This window comes from Acipenser ruthenus, chromosome 2 (assembly GCF_902713425.1).
Source record: "Acipenser ruthenus chromosome 2, fAciRut3.2 maternal haplotype, whole genome shotgun sequence".
Lineage (NCBI taxonomy): Eukaryota > Metazoa > Chordata > Actinopteri > Acipenseriformes > Acipenseridae > Acipenser > Acipenser ruthenus.
In genome coordinates, this window is record NC_081190.1 from 71,268,855 (window position 1) to 71,293,962 (window position 25,108).

The window sequence follows — 25,108 nt, forward strand, 5'->3', positions numbered from 1 at the left end:
TGGTATCCTGGTAATAAATCCTGAGACGTGGATTATTTGGTCAGAGCTGAACAGTTGCTCCATTTTTCTCTGTCACCTGAGAGGACAGGTCTCTCAGGTGACAGGTACATTACTTCAATAGGGGTGGAGCTGCCTTTGCAAAGCTGGAAGTCAGCTATACAGAACTAGGCACCTGTTGTGTTTACCCAGCAGTGTAGTAACACAGCACTTGCTAGTATTCTAGTTTAATGGATAGCTTAAGAGGGGGAGTTTCATAAGCTACCAATACGCCAAGCATTGACCATGGAACCAAAGGATCTCAGTGACAAGGAAAAGGAAAAAGGAGCAAAAAAGAAAAATATGATATTCTTGAAACCCCGGATGTACATCTTAGAGAGGAGGAAAACGGACACAATTGTTCCTGAGAATATTGCTGTTGACTGTATAGGAGATGTCAACTCCGCCACCCTCAGAAGAAGCCAGTCTGACAGGACAGAATACAGCAAAAAACTTAAAGGTAACAGGCACTGATTGACTTTATGTATTCCTGTTTTTATATTGGGTATTTGGTTGTGAACAATACAAATATCTGCTTTCGCTTATAATAAATGTATTTATTTTTCAATAAAGATTTTATTACTTAGAATCTGTATGTTGATTTTGCAAGATCCAGGAAATAGCCATACCTGTAATTTTAAATTAGAAACACTGTTATTTATTTTTTTTCCTGAAGAAAATAAATGTATTCAGGCTACTAGATCATAAAACAGCAAACATACTGTTAATACAAATGTTTCTTGAAACTGATTCATATTAATTTGTTTTAGGAAAATAGAGATGGTTAAATTCTGCGTATAAAAAACTTTTAATAAGTCACTCAGATTTTCCATTGCAATGTAAACAGCGCTTGTGGTTGATAAGAAGTCACAAGCCATATTTAAATATCTCACTGCTCAGACACCCAGCAGCATTTGCATAGCTGGTAAAAGTGATGTCATTGTGAAACACATCTCTGAATCAGCAGTGTAAAACTGCAGTTTGTACAGATTATTTGAATATAATCAGTTGACCCCCAGAATTTTAGGACTAAATGAACCAGTTTACCTGCATTTCATTCCAAAGTACTGTAATGAAACATGGGTTGCAGATTTCCTCCACAATGCTTACACAGGGGCTTTTACTAACCAGTTGTGAATAGTTATGGGTGTGGTTATGGGCTTCCCTTGACACAAGTTCAAGGAAGCTTGTTAGATGTCATTGTCTTTATTTTACAATAGTGGTCAGAATATAATGTGAATCATTCTGAGCTTCCTTAAATTTAGCTTTAGGGACATTCACGTAATGCAAGTGACAAGAATGGTGCTCTGTCTAGTATATACAGTGCTGTAGTAATGGCATACATACTAAAAGTCCTTAAAGATCCCAGTATTTTTTTATTATTTTTTTTTATTTTATTTTTTGCTTAAATATACCAGATTATTCTGAAAACGATAAATAAAAAGGATATAAAATACTACGATGTGCGTTTGAAAAATCTGGTTATAATAATAATAATAATAATAATAATAATAATAATAATAATAATAATAATAATAAAATCATATGTAAAAAAACAAATATTCCTGTGATTCTTCGAAATTTATTTTTGTTTACGACTGTAAGTCGCCCTGGATAAGGGCGTCTGCTAAGAAATAAAAAATAATAATAATAATAATAATAATAATAATAATAATAATAATTTGTGTATTCAATGGTTCTGTACCAAGGGGCAATGCTAGCAAAAGAGCTGCCAGAATGATATCATTTTCTAAAAAAGAGAATGTTTCCAAACTAGAACTAGACTGGGTTTTAAAGTATGAAGTTGTTTCTTTAAAACAAAGTGTTCTTTCCTTTCTGAAAAAAAGTAATACAAGTCACACTTTGAAGTTAATAGCTTTGATTTAGCCCCCATGGAAGCCATTGTTGTGTTAATTTCTAGTTTTGCTTGATAGACAGGTTCCTTGACTCTTGTGTGGTAAAGGTAAAGGTTTGGTAAATGCATCCCATTGTATACTGCATAACTCAGAGATACTGTACCTCAGGCCTCAGTTAGGTAGGCACACAGACACCAGTGTACAGAGGTTACACGCAATTCTGGAAAGACCAGTGGTGTGTAGCACTTTTGTTACACTTTTGTGTAAATGTGATGATTAATTTGTTATGCTTATGGCACCCCTGAAAAGCTGTTCTTTAATATATAAAATAGATAGGGTGCATCTGCCTGGTCCAAGTCTGTTTTAGTCATGATGGTAAAGACAGCAGATGTGTGAAAGAATCTGAGAGTAGGCATACTTGCGACAAGTTCTGTCTCTAAGACTGCTCAAATTACTGATGTTTTAAAATATGATGACTATAGGACACTATTGAACAGCTGTCAGGTACTGTATATCCCATCAGACCAATAGTTCTAATACCTTACATACTGTATTTGTCGTGTCAAATCTGTCTTACTATGGTCGGCCATGGTGGTCACTCAGTGTTACTATTTTTTGTCCAGCTCCAGTAGATAAATAAACAGGCACTTCTCATTATTGGCTCTGGCTGGATAATTATGCTTCAGTTTGACATCAACAAGCAGTGTTTAACAAAAGATCTTGTGGTAAAAAAAATAGTTCTTTATAAAGTCCTATAAAGTTGCATTGAACAATAGTATTGTGTGGCTTTATCTATGTTCATTCAAGAGCTTATTGTTAACGTTTGAACTACTTTAGTTACACAGAGCCTGCAACTTGTCTGGATCTCAAATTGAATCTATGGTGGATATCCGCTTCCATGGGAATTACAGCTATGGCCAAATGTTTTGCATTACCCAATAGAATTATCACATTTTGCTTTATGAAACATGCTGCTGAACATGTTAACATATTGAATTACATACCGCTTTGTAGTACCCCAAAGTTTTTTTTTTAATTAAAATTGTATTATGTCTCAATCCTAAAATTGTAGGTGATGCAAAACTTTTGGCCATAGTGGTACAGTATAAAACTACTTGGATTATATCTCGAAATAATGGTCCATAGGCACAAAAAATTAAGGACTGTTCAAAGGAATTGCTGTTCATGAAACCCTTTTCAATTGTAACTGCACCCTTACAATTCACCCTCCATTTTGCCAACTGCATTCATCTGGCTTACTTGTAAAGTGATATCTTAAACAATATAAATGTACATCTATAATGTACATAATGTACAACTATATACTATAACTACATTAGTGGAACAGGTTTGGTGTCATTGACAATACATTTTTGATGTATCACCTATATTGCTTTTAGAAACTAAAACAGGTGGAATGCTTGAGCAGTTTTAGCATTACATCATCCAGGTGATTAGTGCTGTAACCTGATACCTGTTCCCTTCCCAAGCCCTTATGGAAACGAGGAAGTAGGCTTTGTATTAAGGGAGCTGATTATAGAGTGTGAAATCATTCTTTTCCTGAATCTGCACCACATTGCTGCTTCAGTTGTGAGGCTGGACCCTAATGAAAGAATGATTGTCAGCACTTTGTTGAAAAGCTGACCTTAGTAGAGCTTTGCTAAGGAGCCAATAGTACGGGCCCATTCTGTGTACTAATTAACCACAACCTAGCCATTTGATACTAGAATTATCAGATATCAGATGCTAAATAAGTTCCATGAAGAAGTGGGGTTTAAAGCAGAGCTTATTTTATACTCCCAAATAACTACCGATATTGACAAACCCCCACAGATTAAAGCAACAGCCACAACTTGTGATGTGTTATTGTATTTTTATTTTGACCTTAGAATGTCAGAATGTTTGAATGACGTCCCAATACTTGTTTGAGGATAAATATACTCGATGCAGACAGGCATACATAAGAAAGGTTTTGCATGGTGATTCTCATTTACCATGTTGTAATGCTTCACGGTAAACATAATAGGGAAATGTCGTCTTTGAACTATTTACATGTTAAACAAGTACAAAAAATATGTATGCACGCTGGCAATTGAGTCATAACAAAACAGTTTAGACTACATATTCCTCTGAAGTTTACAAAATGTTTACAAAATGTTTAAGACAATGGATTTAGGAATGTTAATCATTATACAATTATATATATATATATATATATATATATATATATATATATATATATATATATATATATATATATATACACACACACACACACACACAAATGAAAAGTATCAACCTGACAAAAGGATATTTGTTTAACCAAGATGAAATCTAACTGACAGTGGACATTAACAATATAACATTTACGTTTGAAGGTATCTCATTTCTTTTTTGCTTTTTTTACAACAGCATTTTGAGATGATTTTTATTGAAGTATTGAGTTCATATGTAAAGGTGTTATTACTTGTAGGTAACAAAATAATTTCAGAAATCTTTACTGTTTTGCGGTTGCATTATTTAAACAGGGTCTTTTGGGTCAAAACATGTTACTTGCTGAAAGCATGTCAGTCAAAAGGGAAAGCAGCTGGTTGGTTAATGAGAGAAAAGAAACCATTAAAACCACCTCCAAGTGAAATGACCACACAAGTGTAACATTAACTGAAAGCATGGATTATTGGATTTCATTAACCAAGTGTAGTACCATATATACTTTTTATAATTTCAACCTTTAAGAGTTGAAATTATTTTGTTTGCTACAATAACTTAAAAAGTGTGCTGGCACTTACATCACATTTTTGTTTAAATGGATAACTGAATAAGTGAATGCAACAAGAGAATACACAGAAAATAAAGGTCAACAAATTGCTTGTGGGACAATACAGGTAAAACAAATTGGTTTCAGACTGCAACAAAATGCTATTGCTATTTATATGATATGATTACATCCTCTCAGTAGGAAGAGGCGAGTGAATTTCTATAATTTTTTCATTGAAATTGTACTTGCATACTGAAATTCAGACATTTTAATTTTCACATATCTTCCTTTAGTTAAACTAAGCACTCTTTTTGAAACTAAAGTATATTTTGCCTCTAATTGCAGAGAAAATGGCACCGCAAGAAATGTCAACACCACCCCCCTCCCCGACCATCGATTTGGAAGAGCTGAAGAAGAGGATGATGGGAAAGAGGTCTAAAGTTATCCATGAACTGGTTCAGACAGAGAAAGATTACCTCATTGATCTTGAGCTCTGTATTAAGGAAGTGGTTCAGCCACTGAGAGACATACAGGTAATGCAAGTTCTGCTTCAAAGACAAAAGCATTGTGTCTATACAATTGATTCTAATTGCCCTTGGGTATCAACTAATCAGCATGCAGTTTTATTATTTTAACTACCGGTATACATAGCATTTATTGTTTGGTAGGGGACTTTACTTGCTAGTCTTGCAAATAAATATAATCTTTTTTTTAATGACCCTGAATAATGTAAAGCATATTCAATGACAGGATGTACATTACAATTCTAGAATTCCATTAAGGCAAAGCCCAGATTCTTTTATTTGTGCCTATCAAAAGCTTAATACAAATAAACATTTATTTTGTTACTGGAAAAAAAGAGACACATTTTCAGTCTGTGTACTGAAATACACATTTTGTATGTCATATAAATATCCAATGCCAGTAAAGCTCTCATGTAGTAAGGAATATCAATTGCAAAATTAGTAAGCGTATATTAAAAGGATGCACTTTGAATGTTTAAATATATTCAGTGTATCATTTTTACATTTTCACCTGGGAGACTGATCCTCTAGAATGGTTTAGGATAAAGGCAGGTGGGAGTCTACCAGCTTTGAAATCGACCATAATTAAGGCAGGGCAAGGGCATAGTGGCATGATACGTTATACAAAAAAAGGCTTAAATGATTTTGGCCTCACCCTGTATAATCAATTTGACCCATATCCCAATTGGCAGTAATAGCAACCTTTAAACAACGTGAACAAAGACCTTAAAGGAGACTTATTTGTGCTCCAGACAGTCATTATGGTTTACTGCCTTAAAATGTCAATTGTTAAGGGGATGAAGGATTGAATTGCAGGTGCAACACAATTTGTTTTGTGAATTGAAAATCAGACATATCACTGAACAGCATATGGCAGCTAAGGCCTGTCACTCTACAGATGGCTCATTGACACTCTCCGTTTCTGCCTTTAGGTTGTGGATGTGGACCGACTATTTATTAACATTGAATCTGTCAGCGAGGTGTCAGCTAAACTGTTGTCCAAATTAGAAGAGGCCATAGCAGAAGCGGATCCTCAGAGGCAAATAATTGGTAACCCCTCAACCCTGCACAATTGTACATGTCTGATCTAGAAGTCAAGTGCTGTAAAGAATAGTAAATGTGATGGCATGGTTAAACACTGAACAGTATTGTTTTTAAATACAACAGTAAAGCATGGACAAAAGCTTGCGAAAATTCCTGAGCAATTTAACATGTTTAACATGATAAGACTTTATAATGTCTGCTGTTTATATGAAATTACACATGGGCACAAGTATGATTTACTGTTAAATTAGAAAGAAGTAAAAAATAATTCCTACTTAACCCGAGCAATGACACTTTATAACTGCACTTACAAGGAAGTGTTCAATGCTTCCTCAATTGATGCTTACTCTCCACAAATGCATATGCATTTAATAGGAAATATGACTACATTGTACTATTATTTAGTGTATGTGCTCCTTTTTTTTCTTTCTAGGTGAAACGTTCATAGAGATTAAATCTTCACTAGAGGAAGTCTATAAAATCTACTGCTATCACCATGACGATGCCAACAGTTTATTAAAGTCCTATGAAAAAGACGAAGAAGTTAAAAGGCATTTCAGAAACTGTGTTCTGTCCCTGAAGTAAGCACCATATCAAGTTTTACTTGTCTGTGCAACATAATAATATACTAAAATACATACATTTAAATATAACATTAATACTGGTTTTACAGACCCCGATTTATATTACCTTAGGATGACTACACTTCCTCCATAAGAGCGTTGTATGCCTATAAGTGGAAATATTTTCAAAATTGGAGCAGGACCAGACGTCATGACCCCATTTATTGCCCTATAGCAACTGTTTTGCAGTTTCTACAAGATCTGTTAAATCCCCCGCGGGTAAATCCCCCTCTACATTGAAAGTGTACCACCTAGCAGCCATATTTGCATGCCATGTCCCCACTGATCCAGTGTCCCTGGGTCCCCCGCTCATATATTAGCAACCTGTTTTCTGAAGGGTGCTAGGAGGTTACGTCCTCTTAAGAAGGACATCCTCATTGTTATTAAAATGAGTACCTGCACTTTTTTCTTGACAATTTCACCCCTGCCTATGTGACATCCTGACTTATTTACCACTAGTCTCTTAATACCAACGCAAATGGAAAATAATTGAAAAATGATTAGTATAGTTTAATTAGTATAATTAAACTACACTTTTAAAATGGGGTGATTCACACGTATATGTATAATATTTAATATAATAATCGAAAAACGGAACTTTTTCTTTTACTGATTGTTGTTTATTTGTTTCTATTACAGAAAGATATATGACAGTGAGTAAGTATCTTTTCCATAAAATATTTTAATATCAATATATTGTAGAGGTGTTGGGTAAAGGCTGTCATCAGGAGTCATATTTAAATCCATATTACAGTGCTCAGTGTCTTCTATATATAATACATTTGTTTTATTACCTATTGAAAATGCACTGCTATATCAAATGGGGCAGGTGGTGCAGTTGTTAAAACTCTCACCTTTTTACCATATGAAATCGCCTTCAGCCTATTTCCTGATAAATTCATTTCTACCTTTAGAACATTCCAGAATAATTCAGAAAGTAATCATTTGGGACATAGATTTATGGTAGTGATGTTAATGAAAGGTACTTTTAAAAAGGCAAGTTTAAAGTTACAAAACTTGCATTAGATAAAAATAGCAAAATAGCATAAATTATTGTGATAGGATAAGCATAATTAATGGAATGCACTCAATTTAATAAACCTGATACACCAGGCACACAAGAGCTGCTCTAAGCAAGGAGATGCAAATGATTACAGCTCATAAAAACATTCAACTCCAGTGCAGTATCCATACCTGTTCATTTACCTGTTATTTTTACAAGTTCATTAAGAAAGAGTGTATGTGGAATGGGATGAGGGGTTGTGTTCTTTGTGGTTATAAGAAGCGGTGTCGTCACTTGGGGTGTGAAAAACACCAGGATAGCATAGTGAGTTGTGCAGGACAAGTGTTTGTTATGTCATGTACCGGGGATATACAGTAGATGTTTTAAACATGACAGATGCCTCAGAATAGGCAACATATTTAGTAATTCGTTTATCATGTTTGTTTGTTTGTTTTCTTGTGTTTTAGAGGAAAGCCAAATTTGTTAGACATGGGATCCCTCATGATTAAACCTGTCCAGCGTGTGATGAAGTACCCACTGCTTTTAGGTGAGCTGTGGAATTCTACACCCGACTGCCACCCAGACAACAAACCTCTGGAAGAAGCCCTAGCAGCAGTGAAAAGAATCAACACCAATATCAATGAATTTAAACGAAGAAAAGACATAGGTGAGGGGATGCCAGGGTTACTGTCGGTGTAGAGGCTAGATCCCTGCTAACCTGGTTTAAGATATTTTATTTCTTAGAAGTTAACATTATAATGAAGGTCACTCTCCATTTCAGTCATTAACACAGCAACATAGTTAACTTCTCATTTCTCACAACATGCACTTCCTTCATAGCTTCCTTCTGTATATTGTTCTTACATTACTAACAATACTTTGCATATTCACAGCAACACTGTATGCATTTCACGATTGAATGGGTCCACATGGTTACTGATGATTTGAATATTAATTCAGTACTGAAATACTATGTCATTTTGGGTTGTGAATACATTATTGTACAAATTGAGCTCTTGCATAAGCACATAAGGGCAACTCAGACTTTAGAAACTAGAGATTATGTTGCTTGCATTCTGGTTGAATATAAAGTAGTCATGCTCAAGTCAGTAACCAGGATAGCTTCCAGTACCCATATGTTTTTAGACAGTCATATTTCTTAGAGATGGTAAGTAATCAATGTTAGTAATCAGTGGAGTGGAAACCATTTTTTTAAGTTTGAGGGTCAATATAACCAAGGTTAGTTTTGATATATGTTGTACCTAGAGTTTATTATTCCTGTTCTCCCCTGAATAATGCTGACAGCTGCTGGGTGCTGCACAAGCTCCAAACCATTGCACAAGGGTATCCTGTACAAGTAGTCTACGGTTCTTGGTAGAAATATGGATTGTTTTATGAAGAATGAAAAATAATTTTTCAATGTATAGCTCCTCCGGGAGCAGATTTTTTAAATTTTTAATTTTTTTTATTTGGTGGGGCTAAAACTGTAAGTGTTGTAAACTACTTGTATTACCATAATCCTTACAAATGCTTGTTTATATTTGTTACTCGGCACAACCGTAATGCATACTCCATGTTTACCTTTTCACTGCTCTATTGTAATCCCCATACGGTGAATAAAGTTTGTTTGGAGGGAATCTTAAAAAAAAAAAATCTATAGTGCAATACATAGCTCTGGAACAATATATTTGAACTGTCTTCTTCAGTGTTTGTAAATATTCCCTAAGGTTTTTGTGTGTTTTGAAACCACTAATAATACAATTAAAACTCTCTTCAGAAACAGCCAAAGCTTTTGTGAATAACAAACCCTGTAATATGTAATTCATTAAAATGGGCTTTAAATACATTTTAAGGTTTGGGGATCTGTTATCAACAATTACATCTATAACTGTGTTTTTAAGTGGTTTTATAAATAATTCTGTATACTGCTACTACGACTACTACTACTACTACTATGACTACTACTACTACTACAACTAATAATAATAATAATAATAATAATAATAATAATAATAATAATAATAATAATAGACAGTTCTGTATAGCATTGTATTCTCATAGATTGGTGATTGTAGTTTTTATACAGGATATTTACATATTTCGTTCAAGGTTTTGTGCTGGTAAAATTTGTACAAATGAAATTTATAATTAAAGTTCGGGAGGAGGGTCAGACACCAATCTCCGCATCACCAAATTGAATCATTCAATTTACACATTAGCTAATTTAAATTGTTAGCACTATAAATACCCTCTTCACTTATCTCTCAGTTGCGTTTTGATTTCATCGTAACCCACCACCTCCCCATCTCCACCTTTCTTAACAGTTTTTATGTTTTATCAAATGGGGGTCTCAGCCTCGTCCAGTTGGCCAGGCAGCGAACCCTCAAACCAAGTTTAGGTTTGATGCCAAATGAATGTGTATATACAGCATACTTTTCTGTTAAATCGCATACTCCGCATTCTCTACAATAAATATTTGTACTAAAACATTTTGTGATTGGTGTTTGTCCCGAACTACTGAAACAACTTTGTATATAAAACTGTTGTATCTATTTCCAGTGATGAAGTACAAGAGAAATGAGGAACTGGGAACTCTGATGAACAAATTGAACAGGCTGAGTATTCACTCCTTCAGGAAGAATGCAAGCAGAGTCACCAGCCACCTCAAAATTCTGACAGGAGGGGAATCCCAGGTAGAGAACAAACCATTTAGTTGTTCTACTTTCTGTCAGGTCTCTTTACCCATGTTTTTTTACCCTGGCTACCATGAGTTCAGTTTTCAACCTCTTTCAGCCAAGTTGTATAAACACAATACACTATAGGGGGAAATAATGATGACCTATCCACAATGGAATTTGAAGCGCCTGTATGATGAATTCACCTTTATAAGTCCAAGACAATAAAACAGGCTAATAAACAAGGCAGCAGTGTGGAGTAGTGGTTAGGGCTCTGGACGCCTAACCAGAGGGTTGTGGGTTCAATTCCAGGTGGGGGACACTGCTGCTGTACCCTTGAGCAAGGTACTTTAACTAGATTGCTCCAGTAAAAAACCCAACTGTATAAATGGGTAATTGTATATAAAAAAATAATGTAATTGTATATAAAAATAATGTGATATCTTGTAACAATTGTAAGTCACCCTGGATAAGGGCATCTGCTAAGAAATAAATAATAATTTAGCATATTCCTTATTGCCACCATCACAGATGTGGATCACATTTTCACAATTGGGTAGTTTTAGTTCCCAAAGTTAAATAAAACTTTAAGGACTATTTTTAAGAATGTTTTGTTAAACCCATTTTGATTAATTAAAGTATACAGTTCATTAAACAGTTTTTAATTGGCATTTAGAGCGTTAATGTATTTTTTAAATGAACAATTTGACCATTAAAAACAATCTTCCCAAAGCAGTCCGTAAACTTTTCTTTAAACCTTGCTTAAGTTTTGTGAATAATTAATTAATTAGAAATAATTAATTTTAACTCAGTGTAGTATCTGCAGCTGCAAAACCATTGTTGTCTGTGGCTTTTCACTAAATATAATACATTTCCTGTTTCAGGTTAAAGATGAGAGATTTGACAAAGAAGAAAAAATGTTCAGGAATCTAGAAAAAGCTGTTCGGCAGTTAGGGAAAAATGTTTATTATTATTTTCAACACACACAGGTAAGAAAGAGTTAATACAAGCATCCATAATGCTGGGCTGTACTTTGAAATTACTATATTCCTGATAACAAATCATTTTCTGACCACATTTAAACCGTATCTTACATGGTTTAAAAAAGAAGATTCACAAATAAAAAAAAAAGGTTCTTACAATGATTTTGGGAAACAACACAATACTTATCAAGAAAGCATATAGTACTTCTTAAGGGACTTACATATCATAGAATGTTTTTCCTTAGATTTTACAATGTATTTGCCATGCGATACCATAGCTTTTGGGCTTTACCATGATTTCCCCATGTATATTGCCGCAAACTTATCAAACTTATCATTATTGTTTTAATACATTGCATGTGTTACTGACACTTCAGTTGCTTTTATTTAATCTGTTGTTTATATGTAGTTGAGTGCTGAAGTGATTCCTGACACTCTCACACAACAGCAGTGCAGGTAGACTGTATAAGGCTTCATAGCGTTGGACTAGAGAAAAAAATAGTAATTTATTAACATGGTTATTCATTAATCTTTCAGGAAATAGTCTCTCTAGTTGTCGAGAATGCTGAGGAGCTTCAAATTATTCTACAGGATCCGGACAAGTCTGATAGTCATGCTCCTCCAAACAAGAAAAACAGTGACAATCCATACGTACATTTCGTAAGTGTTTGGTAAGATTTTCACATAGGAATTTACATGGTGACATGCAGGAACCCACAACAAAAAAGACACAAAAAACACAACAAACAAAAAAACCCTTACAGAACAGCAGTGTTCGGAGCGAGAGGAAAAAGACAGGCAAGCACTGCTAAGAAGACAGCCGAAAGTTGCCATAACTGTTCGCATTTACGTACCCGAGGGGGATGTGCAGAGTTAGGGGGGAATACCTGGGCCACCACCCGGGGTATTGTGAGGGAATACCTCAGCATAGGTTAGAGACCCGAGCTGACCGGTTTAGCGACAGTGGGGGACGCTGCACAAAGCAGCACCTTTTATTTTGTAGTTTTATTACTGTGTTTTATTTTCCCTTTGTTCTTTGTGCCTTTTGTTTACACTATTATTTTAAGCACCTGCATGTGCGCTATGACCTGCCAACCTTTTTACCATTGCTGGTATTAGGTTGTGCTCTGCAGCAGTACCACAGTGAAAATAAATCAGTGCGCCAAGTGGCGTTTCAAATAAAACCTTCTGTGTCCCGTGTGTGTCAGTGAATTGCCCACCACCCTTCCACAATCTCCCATATGGTATTGCATTTTTATTGCCTGCATGCAGTACCTTACCCTTTTCTATATTAACACCTGTTTCACATTTTCTTTTACTCTTAATATAAATTGATTTCATTTTGCATGTCCCTTAAACATGTTGAAGGAGCATTTTTAATACCTGAGATTTTTTTTTAAATAATACAATAATATCATTTTTACAGATCAATAAAGATTTAGTGTCACATGTCAGGGTATCTACATTTATAAAACATTTTTTAAAAATAATTAAAAAAAAAAAAAAAAAAAAAGAAATGCAGTCCAAATAGTCTAAACCCGGCCAATTAATCCGAATACTGAGGCAAACATTAAAAAGTAATATAAACGGGCTCAGCTACTACAAAGCTAGTGGTCTGCTATGTTCAGTTAAATATACTTTATTATTATTATTATTATTATTTATTTATTAGCAGACGCCCTTATCCAGGGCAACTTTCTAGGTTGTTATACTGGTCTGCCTGTGCTACCAGCCTGCAGTGTTAAAGGTTTAAACCCTTAAAGTGATACTGGATGTACAGTACTGTAGCTATCTCAAACATAAAACACAGCTAGGTTCAAATAAGAGAACAAAGAAGAGAACACAACTTAATAAGGGAAACTGGAACATTTACCAGAAGTATTTTTTTATAAGGAGAAAACAATAAAGCTCAACAAAGATTCAATGTACTGTACACAGCAGACTGCCGTAGTTGTGATAATACCATCTGGAAAGCCAGAACATCATCAGAAAAGGGACTCAGTGATACTTTGCAGTTTAGAATATATCATTTAAGTTTTAAATCACTTGCCTTTTCCAACCCCTTCCTTCACCCTCATCTTTGCTTATTATTCTTACCTCCTTGCTTAATCAAAACTTCCACCCAAACTCATTTGATCTCAGTTCTAAGCTGCAACATCTTATCTCCTGACTCTCTGTCTTGTTTCTGCATGGTTTCGGATTTCCAGACAATGTCATCACATGCACCTGGCAGCCTGCCATTTAGGTACCCTTGAAATTCACAGCCTAACAAAATTGCTTTTTTCTTGCACTACATTCTTTTTGAATGTGGCTTTCAGTCGGCTTCTTTGGTCCTCTTATCCCTCTCCTTCCATCATGAAACCCTCATTCAATCATGTATCAAATTAGTCCCCACTTGAAGCCTGTAATTATCCTCTTTCTCCGCTTTCCCTGCTTTCATAAAAGCCCCCTCGTTTAATGATTTAACCTACGCCGGTATTTAGACTCACCACTGCTTATATCAATTGAATAAAACCCATTTATTGTACAGTATTAGTAAAGCATAAGGGTACAGTTTTTTTTCTGGAAAGGGTATCAGTAGGGACATTTATAGGTGCAAGCTAACATGGACGAGAGGGTTCTTATAGTGTTTTACCTACAGATATGTGGTTAACTACACACTGATAAGAAGAACGATGCATATTAAACAGAAGGTGATGGTGGAAGAGAGAATGTTAGAAGAGAGAAGGGCCTTGCTCATAAATTATGTTATATGGGTCTAGTTTATATGTCTATGCAAGCAAAGGCAAAGGCAAATTTCCTGAGAGGAATAAAACACTGTAACAATATTAAACGAGCAAGAAAAAGCTTTGGTGCTGTGAGTAGTTTATTGCTATATTTTATTTTAAAAATGTGCGTTAACTGGCTTCAGAATAGGGCCCTGTGATTTTGTTTTGTTCTGTGTTGTTGTAAAATACTAGTTTTAATTTCTTTTTTAACACTGTTTACAGAAAGACAAGCTGGAAAGAATGGTTCTGATACCTCTGTCTACATTGCAATCCATGTTTTCAGCACCTCAGAAGCTCATTCAGAAACGCTATGATAAACTGCTTGACTATGACAGCCGCCTGGAGAGGTCCTCACCAGATGAGCTGGAGATGGCACGCAGAGACTATGAGGCACTCAACGCTCAGTTGGTAGAGGAGCTCCAGGTGTTTAACCTTGCAGCTAAGAAAATATTAATAAACTGTATTTACTGCTTTGTGGCTCTCCTTCGGGACCTGATGGATTCTGCATCTCGTCAATCTCCATCAATACAAAATTTGCTTGTAAGTATCTATGATCAGTGAGTGAAGATCATATTCCTAGGATACTTGTATTACTATAGAATATGTTTGTATTTTTGGAGTGAATTACAGAATGGAATGCAACAATGTAGTTTTCCATAAAGCCTTAAAAGACCAAACTCATCCTAAAGTGCTTTACATTTATACTTTTTTTTTTTTTTTTTTAATAATAATTTAAGTAAATAAATGCAGTACAAAAAGTCTGAACTCAGCCAATGAATCAGAATACTGAGACAAACATTGAAAATAATACTTAACTCATGAACATTAATATAAACAGGCACACCTAATACAAAGTTAGTGATTTGCTGTGTTCAATTAAGGTATTCTTGCAGTGTTAAAAGGGTTAAACTCTTGAAGAGAAACTGGATATAGAGTACTTTAGCTATCTCAAACACAAAATAAGGTTGGGTTCAAATAAGAGAACTGTGTAGAGCAGTTCCTGGAGAGCAGCAGTGCTTTCTGGCTTTCGTTACACCCAAGCTCTCAATCACTCAATTGGTCTAATTATTTGATTAATTGAACAAATTTAACACCTCTCCAGGTCTCAAAATGATTCATAGGTAGTGTACCTTGAATCAAGTGCATTTTTTAAATAATCAACTGTAAAAGACCTTGAAAAATATTAAATATGTCCAATTGAACAAATAATTAATTCAATTATGTTAATTGAGAGCTTAAGTTTGCATGAAAACCAGAAGACCCTGCAACCTTGAGGACTAGAGTTTGACATCCTTGGTGTAGAGTTACTGCTGTAGATTTTGATAGCCAGGTCACATCTGGCATTAGCTTCTGTCAAAATGTTGACTTATCTGCTCAGTTTATCAACAAAACTGTTGTCTCTTTCATTTTCAAGGCACCTTTGTCTAACATCCACGAAGTGCAAAATAGTGTCATGGAAGAACTTAATAACCTAATCTTTGTGAAGGAGAATGCTCCAAAGTTAACTGAACGAAAATTGAGTTTTGATAAACCTAAGAAATATGTGGTAAGTAGAATTATATGCATATATGTACGTAATTATGTTTACAATTTACTGTACAACAAAAGGACATAAATATTAAACATTATAAATAATTTACGATATTAGGAAAACAAAGATCAATAATAAATCCATCAGAATACCTTCTAATGCATCTGTTTATATACTGTACATGTCTCAGACGTTTTGAACTATAGGCTATAAAAACCTTTCTAGCTTTTCTCAGACTTCAAAAATGCTCAAACCTATCTCTATGCCCTGTCAGTCCAGGCACGGCAAGAATGTCAACTATACACAGGGTAGAAAGCTGAACGTAGATTAGGTGCATTCTCCAAATGATGAGTGGCATTTCCAGATAGTTACAAAACAATAAACACCATCGCTGTTTAGATAAATAAAATAAGGCTCTTTATATAAGTAATTATTATTATTTGAACCAGGGACCTCCTGGTTACAAGCCCTTTTCTTTAACCACTGGAACACACAGCCTCCTAAAATCCAATCTGTGTTTGTATGTCAGAGATGGTCCTACTTTAATGATTTATATAACAGGGGCATTTACATTTTCAATTGAATAGATCCCTGAATTAGCTGCTTAACACGACACGTCTAATGAGTTTTCCCTCATAGTAACAGTCCTCATTTCTGACCTTCCAGTTTTAATGAGCTGTGTCATTTGTGTTTTTAAGCATGAGATTCCACGGCAGTCAGAAGCCCACCGGTCCAAGCTGTTATCAAGCCATTCTCCAGACAAACTCTACCAGCTGAAGCGCAACTGTAACGCCACTCAGGAGCAGGACTTGAGTCTGTTTGAGGGGGAGCTGGTGGCTGTGCTGGAACAGCAGGACCCCTTTGGGAGTACAAGCAGATGGCTCGTTGACACTGGCAGTGAGTACTACTGCTGATTCTTCTAATCTCAGCATACCTGTGACCCATTACCAGTCTCACTTTCATGCTTAGCTATGCTTTATTCATGGTATATAGCGCTGCACTTTTATAAGTGAGACTGTATAAAATATAAGGGGTCTAAAGGCATGTGTGAATCGATTCTTTTGGACAATAGGTTTTTGCTCACAGTATGCAGTAATAAGATGAATACGAATAGGAATACCAGGAAATAATACAGTAAAGCTGTATCCCATTGAGGCCTCCAAAGCAACCAGAGTATAAGCACATTAAAATACTGTTAGAAAGTGTAATCCTCTCAGAATACAAATATGTTGCTAAAACAAAGAAGCAAGGACATTTTTGGAACAGAAACTAAAGCGTAAAGTCCTTAAAGGCTCTTTCCTTACAGAGCAGTCACACTTTTGCAAATGGAATAGGTTGTTTGTAAGAGAAACATCCTATATTTATACTTAGGTAGTGGTTGCAGCTAACAAAATACGTTCATAAATCTTACCTGTCATGCAATTCCATTCTCTATATAGGTCTCAAAGAAACATTATATCGCAAACATGTATTTTCATTTTAAAACATGACATCTGGTACTACAATAGGTAAAAGAAAGTTTTCAGTATGCTTGCCTCAGCGGTCTTCTGGGTCAAGCACCTTACTGGCTGCAAAGCATGTTCAGTCAGCCCTGAAGGGCTGGGAACAATTTCAGTCTTCAGGTGACATGACTATGAAAGTGCAAGACCACCAGAAAGCATGTCTGCAGAGATTTCTTTAACCACGTAATTCCAGATATTGTACTTACAATGAAAATACATGTTAGCTAAAACATAGATGGCTTTAAAAACAACACATTTGAGACTATAGTGAATGGATGTGCATGGCATTAGAAATGCAGAGAATTATTTTGTTAGCTACAATTACTTTAATACAGTATACTGTGTTCAGCCCACTGCCTCTCTACAAACCAATGGCCATAGTACTTATAAAAGATGATATACCTACTCCCACACACCCACTGACAGGGAACTAGTTTGTGTACATTTTATCAATAGTATCTTGCCACACCTCTCCAAAAAACACCCTGCAAATGAAATGATAAGGTCCTGCACTTCTGCAATCAGGAAGGAAGATAAGGACTTGCAATTACAACCAGAATCTGTCTACTCTGACGTCTGAGCTCAGCTACGGTGGTGCTGAAAGTGTCAACAGTTGATTTATTAAAACATACAGTATACAAGGATGCTTAAAGAATAAGCAGCTTCAAATTAGTTAGATATGTCTGTGACAGGCAACTAGAAATGAACAGCAGCTCCCGAATGCAGGTGAAAGCACCGTAATACCGAATAAACACAATGATAGCAGACATCATAAAAAAGATACAGTGATTGTACATTAAAAAATGAATGCAACGTAATTAAAATGTTTTTTTTTATTATTACATTAGTTGATATATTACACTAGCCAGTGACAACAGTAATCCAACATAAATGTTGTAAGGACCTTTTTTTCTTTCTTTTTTTTTTAAAAAGGCCAACAGGGTTATGTTTACTCTTCATTCCTAAAGCAATACAACCATACAAAGGAACATAATGGGACATTACATAACCAACAGGAGGACTTTGACAACATTAGCCTTTTCATCTCTGGTAATGGGAGCAGCAGTTTGAAAAGCTTCAGCATTGCCCACAGTGACAGTAGTTCCTCTATCAATGGAATGGCGGAGGTCGATGGAAACCATTCTTGTGGCGAATCAGAAGACCAGCAGGTAGTCTCTCTTAAAATAACAGCTGTACCTCTTTGAAAATCCATATCATGCATATTCATTATCACTGTGTTATTACCTCCATACAGTAAAATGTATGGGACCAGCAGTTATCTAAAGAGCCAATTAACTTACTTTATATCTAGCAGACTAAACGAAGACTGATAATGCTATTTGCCAATCACATATACAGTACACATGCATAACCTGACATATCGTGGAAGTGAAACTACTAAAATGTACTTTGAGGTACATTGGTCACACTGACCACAAAAAATAAATTAAAATCTTTGTTATGACAGCATTGCATTGGCTTAAAACAAATGGATCCATGCAAGCTCATCTGTGCTAATGTTAGAACTGCAGCAAGGTACTGTTAAGAAAGTCAAATATGAATTTTCTACATGCTAGTTTTTTTGTAATCCTTTCCATAGGCACCAATTATATTTTCAAGATGTATATCTTTCTTAGGTGGTCAATAGCAGTGATCAATGATAACCGTGTGCTGAAAGCCAATTTACTGTGCATATGTCACCATTCAAATGTCACAAGTCAAAGTGCATATTTCATATTTTATTTGCAGATATTCTATGCTGTCTATGCATTTGAAGCTCGAAGTGAACAGGAGCTAAGCTTGCAGGAATACCAGCACGTGAGGATAGTGAAGTTCTGCGATGTGAGTGGCAACAAAGACTGGTGGCTGGCTGAGGCCAATGGTCAGAAAGGATACGTACCTGCCAACTACCTAGGGAAGATGTCATATGCATAAATCATTCTTCAGTAGTAACCGTGGAATGGAATATTGCATCAGAAAGCTGTACAGAAATGAATGCTTTAAATATAATTTTTATCACTGCAAGTTACATTTTAAACAGACGTCATTTTTGCACTAGAATTTCTGCAAAAGAATAACAATCTTACTGCCATGAACATAGTATTGTCACCTACAGTGTTTTTTTTACTCTTCGTTAAATATTAATTGTGTTATGTTATCTAAAGAGCTCATCTGTGTTAATGTATGTATGTGTGTGTATATATATATATATATATATATATATATATATATAATTTAAATATTGCAATAATTAAATGTAATTATGACATGGTAGTTTAATAATGAACATTTCTGTGAATATATCATCTAAATATTATATTATTAGTAATTCAATCTTGACAGTTTGATAAACAACATTTCCAAAATGTCACATTGAGCCATTGTGTGAAACCTTCAAAAATATTTATTTCTATAAGTCTATATAAATGATTACAGGTTTATTTTATGAATAACTAGGTGGAAAGACCAGTTGTCTCAAATTATTCTTTTTGCAACTATTACTTGCTGACCATTGGGTTTTGCATAATATTTATGAAAACTTTTGACTGGGGACAAATGTTTTAATTTTCACAATAAAATCTTTTTTTTTTTAATCAATTATCAGCAGTATTTTGCATTGCATTTTTTTCTCATAATGCAAGATTTTTTAAATAATATTTCTAGCCTTTCCCAACACTGCTAAGAAGCAGAACAAACCATAACCACGTGGAGACATTATGGTATTTTTTAACAATAAGAAAAATATGAAAATATTTAGGTCACAAAAACACCCAATCAACCTTCCTTCTGTATAGTTAATCAATGCTTAAAATTACTTGACAAATGAGTGCAAAACATCAACAGCATTTTCAGTTTGACACTTTATTGAATTGGTACCAAAATGCACATTTGTGTTTGTTTCTACTCAGAACAATATGAACAGCAGCATGTATTTATTTATTTTTTTATATAAGGAATTCAAGTATTGCGTTTCAAAAACAGAATGAATGGGGAGTGTTTATTTTTTGAGCTTCTTCTGTGCAGCTTTCTTCTTCACCATCTGGAGGCGTTTCATGGCGTTGAGCTGAGACTCCTGGGAAGTTGGAACTTTACCAGCATCTGCTGCTGCTTTTGCTCCTCCATTGTTACTGGTGCTTCCAGCTGCTCCATTGCCCCCGTTTCCACAGCTGGCCTGACTAGAACTTGCAACACTGCCACTGGACCCTGGCGAACCAACCTTACTCACATTGTCGCTACTTGAAGATCGGTTCAGGCCTGGTTTCCCAAGGGTCAGTGGAGGAGGGGGCTTGAGGGGGGGAGGGTTAGCGCCGTTGTTGTTTCCACCACTGCCAACAGCAATTTTGGATCCAAGTCCTGATTTAGCACTTGCCAGCCCTGACAGACCCACTGGTTTCTGGCTAGCTGATGAAGCAGTCGCTTTCCCACTAGTGCTCTGTGTGGGCGCTCCAAGTTTAATGCTAGTAGGACCCGTTGTAGATGTCTTGGCAGCAAAGGCAGCCCATCCGGTCAAGCCACTAGCGGATGACAAAGAGGCACTGGAGGTGTTCCCTGAAAGCGTTGTGGATGCCTGAAACAAACAAAATGACACTTATGTACGTAGCAGCGTTTTGCACAAGCTGCAGTCGGGATAACACATATCTGGGAATACCAGAAAACAGAGCACTGCAATAATTCAGTCTGGATGTTATGAAAGCATGCACCAGTCTCTCTGCATCTTCCATGGAAAGAAAGTGTCTTAATTTAGCGATATTTCTTAAATGAAAAAAGACACTTTAGTTATTTTTCTAATATGAGGTTCGAATGAGAGATCTAGGTAAAAAATGAGACCCAGATTTCTCATTTCAGACCTCAACTTAAATGGGAAGCTGTCAACTGCAAGAACATCTGAATTTGTATTGTTTAATTGATTTTTTGATCCCAATAGCATTACCTCTTTTCTCAGAGTTTAACAATAAATAGCTTTTTGACATCCATTGCTTAATGTCAGCCAGACAGATAGTAAGGATATTTGCGTTTTGAGAAATAAAATCAACTGTGACAAGCCCCAAAATCAAAATCAGCCTAACCCCTATAAGAATGCAAGGATTCTGTATGCCTTAACTCCATTCATAGATTACGATATTACCATATTCTAATCTGCATAGCTTGATATGTACTACCGTATTCCTTCGAATTCAAGACGCCCTCGAATTTAAGACGCAGTCCAAATTTACCACCCTCAATTTGAGGAAAAAATAAAACATCAAATAAATATGCATTTACAAAGATACAACCTCAATTACACTGTTGTATCGTACAAAACTGACACGAAACAGTGTTGTTGTAGATTAACCACACAGCTTGTTGTGCTACGCAGTGTATAATACTTAAGATGGCATCTCTGTCGTACACACACCACCACTCACTTACAGCATCACACATCCTGGCAACAGCAAGCACGACACAACACTCCACAGCATCAGGCAACATGTAACCCAGCAACCACAACAGCACTGACAATGCTTGGCATGTCGAAAAATACGGGGGGTCTGATTAGCAATTCCGATCTGTCCAAGCTGGTACTGTTTGTTAGAAATGCTGAAATTGTAAACGTTTCTCTTGGAATTTCTCAGGAAATAAAATACTGTTGCAAAACAAGTTTTTTTTTTTACGCCAATATACGTGCAATAGTAGGCTTTGCCATCTGCATAACTTTGCTAAATCTCTTTTCTGTCAAAAGCAAGACTACAACAGTCTGTTTGCTTGAGAGCTTACACAAATGTCATTGTGAAATACCTGTGTTTCACATTAATAAGTGTTCTGCTTTTCCTTATAGGCTCATTCTGGGAGGCCACTGGACAAGGAGATTAAGATCATGCCGGTTCTCAATTCAGATATACTTTTTTTTTTCTTTTCTTATAATTTTAGATTAATTCATTAGTTGCCTACTGGGAGGAAGAAAAATAAAAATAAAAAAAAAGGTTGTGGTTCATTTACTCTGGCAAGATACTTAAGCATTAGTTCTAGTACTGCACTTCAATGTCAAAGCCATACCGGTGAATGTGAAATACATCTGAACCAAATTACTCTCAGTAGCAATTACAGATCTCAGAAGTTAACCTGGCTGGTCACAATCCACCCAAAAAGGGCAGTGGCTCTAACCTTAACTTCTGTTCTCTTAAATGCCTGGAATGTGGTGGCCGTTTCCTGTTTGGGTTTGACCTCAGGTTTCTTGACCGAAGTATCCTTTACGACAGGAGCTGCTGAAGCGACAGCGGGCGCAGGCTTCTGTGTAGGTTTTTGGGTCTTCTGTGCCTGGAAGTAACAGGAATCAAGACAATGTGGAAAACTCAGAGGTGCGGTGAAAGAGCAATTCATGTCTACAGCACACTTATGGCACAAGCTTTGCCTTCAGAATACAAAAAAAAGAAACCATCTAAATCACTGTTGTCCTATACATTAGCCACAAGCCACATGTGGCGAATTGCATTTTTGATTAGAAAAGAAACAATAAGTAATGGACAATACTCATTCGCACGGCATATGCATTTGTAATTTGACCTTTTTATGCGTTTGTTAGTAAAATGGTAAGACGAAAAGCAGCACAAGCAAGTGTTTTTTGATCGTTGTGTGTTCTTTACTTCCTTGGATACTGCTTATTGGTTATCTGCAAAAATGGCGTATAAAGGTGGATTTACACATACACGACTTGAGCAAGTTGAGATGAGCGACACGAAAAGCAAAAACAAATTCCCTGTTTCAATGCGAGTGCCAACACTGCTGTGAATAGATAGCGTTGAAATACAGGAGGCAATTTTTTCTTTTTGTGTCACTCGCCTCGCTCAAATAGTGTCTGGAAAAACACCGGATTTCAGCACCTTGGAGCTTTTTGTTATTAGCTGGCCTTGCTTTTTACTGCTGTCCTGGAGCGGTTATTCCAATTGGTCAAGCTGACCACGATTGACAGCTCCCATCTCCATATAATATTCCTGGTGTTTCCATGGTGATGAAATCTGGCATTTTCACTCTGGTTACAAGTCAACTAATAATTGTGTTGTCCCTGTTTGAACACCAGGTTTGTGTTATATATAAAAGTGTTGAAGTACATTTACAGTACCTGTATTGTGTAAGTGTATGCAAGGCATTTTCTACTAAAATTAGTGCATGTGGCTGAAACTAGTGTAGCCGTAACCACACCTGCAGAAATTTCTATTGGACAACACTAATCTAAATAAAATTGACCAAAACCATAAAATAGTTTATTTTTTTAATTATTAAATAAACAGAAAGTTTATGGACAATAAGCAACTAGTTGTTGCCAAATTATATGGTATTCAATAACATTTTAAAGTTAAACTATTAGAATACAACATACTTATTGTTCTGCAGTTTCGGTTTCTATCTTTAAAAAAGTTTCTGGGAATGTTTCGGAGTTTATTTTACATATATTAAAATAGGGATAAAATCGGTAAAAATTTGTTTTCAATTGAAACATCGGTAAAAATCAGGGGGAAAAAATCTCAGTATACACACTTTACATGTAGACTATGATGAGTAGCAGTGCTGGTTAAGTTTAATGTCCCTGGCATGTATGATGAAGCAGAATATGTGCAAGTCACAGCCACATTTTCCTAAGTTATTTGGTACTTTGCGAACATTTGGGCAATTGCTGTGCTGATGGAAATAGTATCTGTAGAAGATATCAATCAGCACAAAACAAGCCAGGTTTATTCGCCTTGAAATCATAAAAAGAAAAGAAAATTGACAGAACTGGGCGGTGCAAGCCATCGGGAGACGCGTCAAAAATCACACTGGACATTTCCATCAATGCGTTCCATAGGTTTACCAACTAAAGCATCACCATTTTCTGTCACATATTTACAATTAATATTGTCGGCGTTAGGCAGTGTTTTAGCTGATGGACAGTACTGTTGCACAAAGTCACCAATACATATCTCTCTACAATAAACAGTGGCTGTCCAGCAAAGCACAGCGCTCTGACAAACTCATTAACACAGTCATTCTGCACTTTCTTTTTATTAAAGCGTGTGTAAAAGCTGCATAAATAGATTGCTTGTCTCTCAGTTCATTTTATGGTTTTAGTTTAATGTTTTTTCTTATTTTTCAGTATGTTCTTTTCCTGTCAGTGCAAACATGTACCTCAATGCAGCAGTATTTGCAGCGCTATGCATCCTCTGCCTCATCTGACTCACTTTTGCTATTTTTGCTTTTTGTATACTCTGTTTTCTTTTAAATATTCATAAAGTGATTTACGTTTTCTCCCCAATCCTCATCCACTAAAAATATGATATTTTTGTGTAAGTATTTCAATTTAGTTTTTGATCAAGCTAGTAGTTACTATGCCCAGCAACTGCCACACTAATCAGACTTTGATTGGCCAACATAATCAGGTGATAATGTATTTGTGAAGTGACAGAACAACGTTTGCACGTTATTTGCTCCTCTGACATCTAAACGTCTGCTGTTTCCTAGGATACAGTGTAGGGATTCTTATTGTGTCGGAGTCAAAATAAAACAGCATTTTAATCAAAATATTGTGTATTTTGTAGAAAATAGTACCAGGAAAATACTGAATAATAGACAACAATTGGGTATAAATCAATAAAAATCAATGTCCAGTTAAAAACAAGTCATTTTTCGGTAAAACTCGGAACAAACCGGAAACACAGAACACTAAACATACTGTATGTGGTGCTATTTAACACAGTTGTCCTTTGCTGCCACCTGGCTTTTAAAAGTGGTATAACTACTTTAAGGAGGTATTGTACTATACATACATATTTTAATAAATACTTCCTGCAAAG

At 35.7% G+C, this 25,108-nt stretch overlaps 2 protein-coding genes across 4 annotated transcripts in view; one reads left to right on the forward strand and one right to left on the reverse strand.

Moving 5' to 3' along the window:
• On the forward strand, positions 1-19,902 carry LOC117408954 (rho guanine nucleotide exchange factor 38-like). Its single transcript, XM_034014424.3, has 14 exons — positions 1-496; positions 4,996-5,183; positions 6,107-6,224; positions 6,652-6,799; positions 7,481-7,498; positions 8,312-8,511; positions 10,404-10,537; positions 11,404-11,508; positions 12,040-12,162; positions 14,493-14,810; positions 15,685-15,816; positions 16,500-16,698; positions 18,237-18,472; positions 19,053-19,902. The coding sequence occupies exons 1-14, from the start codon at positions 283-285 to the stop codon at positions 19,236-19,238; spliced, it is 2,319 nt and encodes a 772-aa protein (XP_033870315.1). The 5' UTR covers positions 1-282; the 3' UTR covers positions 19,239-19,902.
• The window catches only part of LOC117408817 (integrator complex subunit 12-like), an 8,831-nt gene continuing 3,617 nt past the window's right edge, over positions 19,895-25,108 (reverse strand). For all 3 annotated transcript variants that reach the window (XM_034014143.3, XM_059000287.1, XM_034014145.3), the window contains exons 6-7: positions 22,446-22,598; positions 19,895-20,871 (exon numbers count right to left, since the gene is read on the reverse strand). In XM_034014143.3, the coding sequence (XP_033870034.2) occupies positions 20,302-20,871; positions 22,446-22,598 (723 nt within the window). In that variant the 3' untranslated portion in view covers positions 19,895-20,301. The remainder of the gene's footprint in view (positions 20,872-22,445; positions 22,599-25,108) is intronic.

Excerpts from the sequence above, each read along its gene's own strand:
- LOC117408954 (XM_034014424.3), top strand. The coding sequence starts at position 283 with ATGGAACCAAAGGATCTCAGTGACAAGGAAAAGGAAAAAGGAGCAAAA. Across the intron at positions 6,225-6,651 it reads TCCTCAGAGGCAAATAATTG|GTGAAACGTTCATAGAGATT; the intron begins GTAACCCCTCAA and ends TTTTCTTTCTAG. Across the intron at positions 11,509-12,039 it reads ATTATTTTCAACACACACAG|GAAATAGTCTCTCTAGTTGT; the intron begins GTAAGAAAGAGT and ends TTAATCTTTCAG.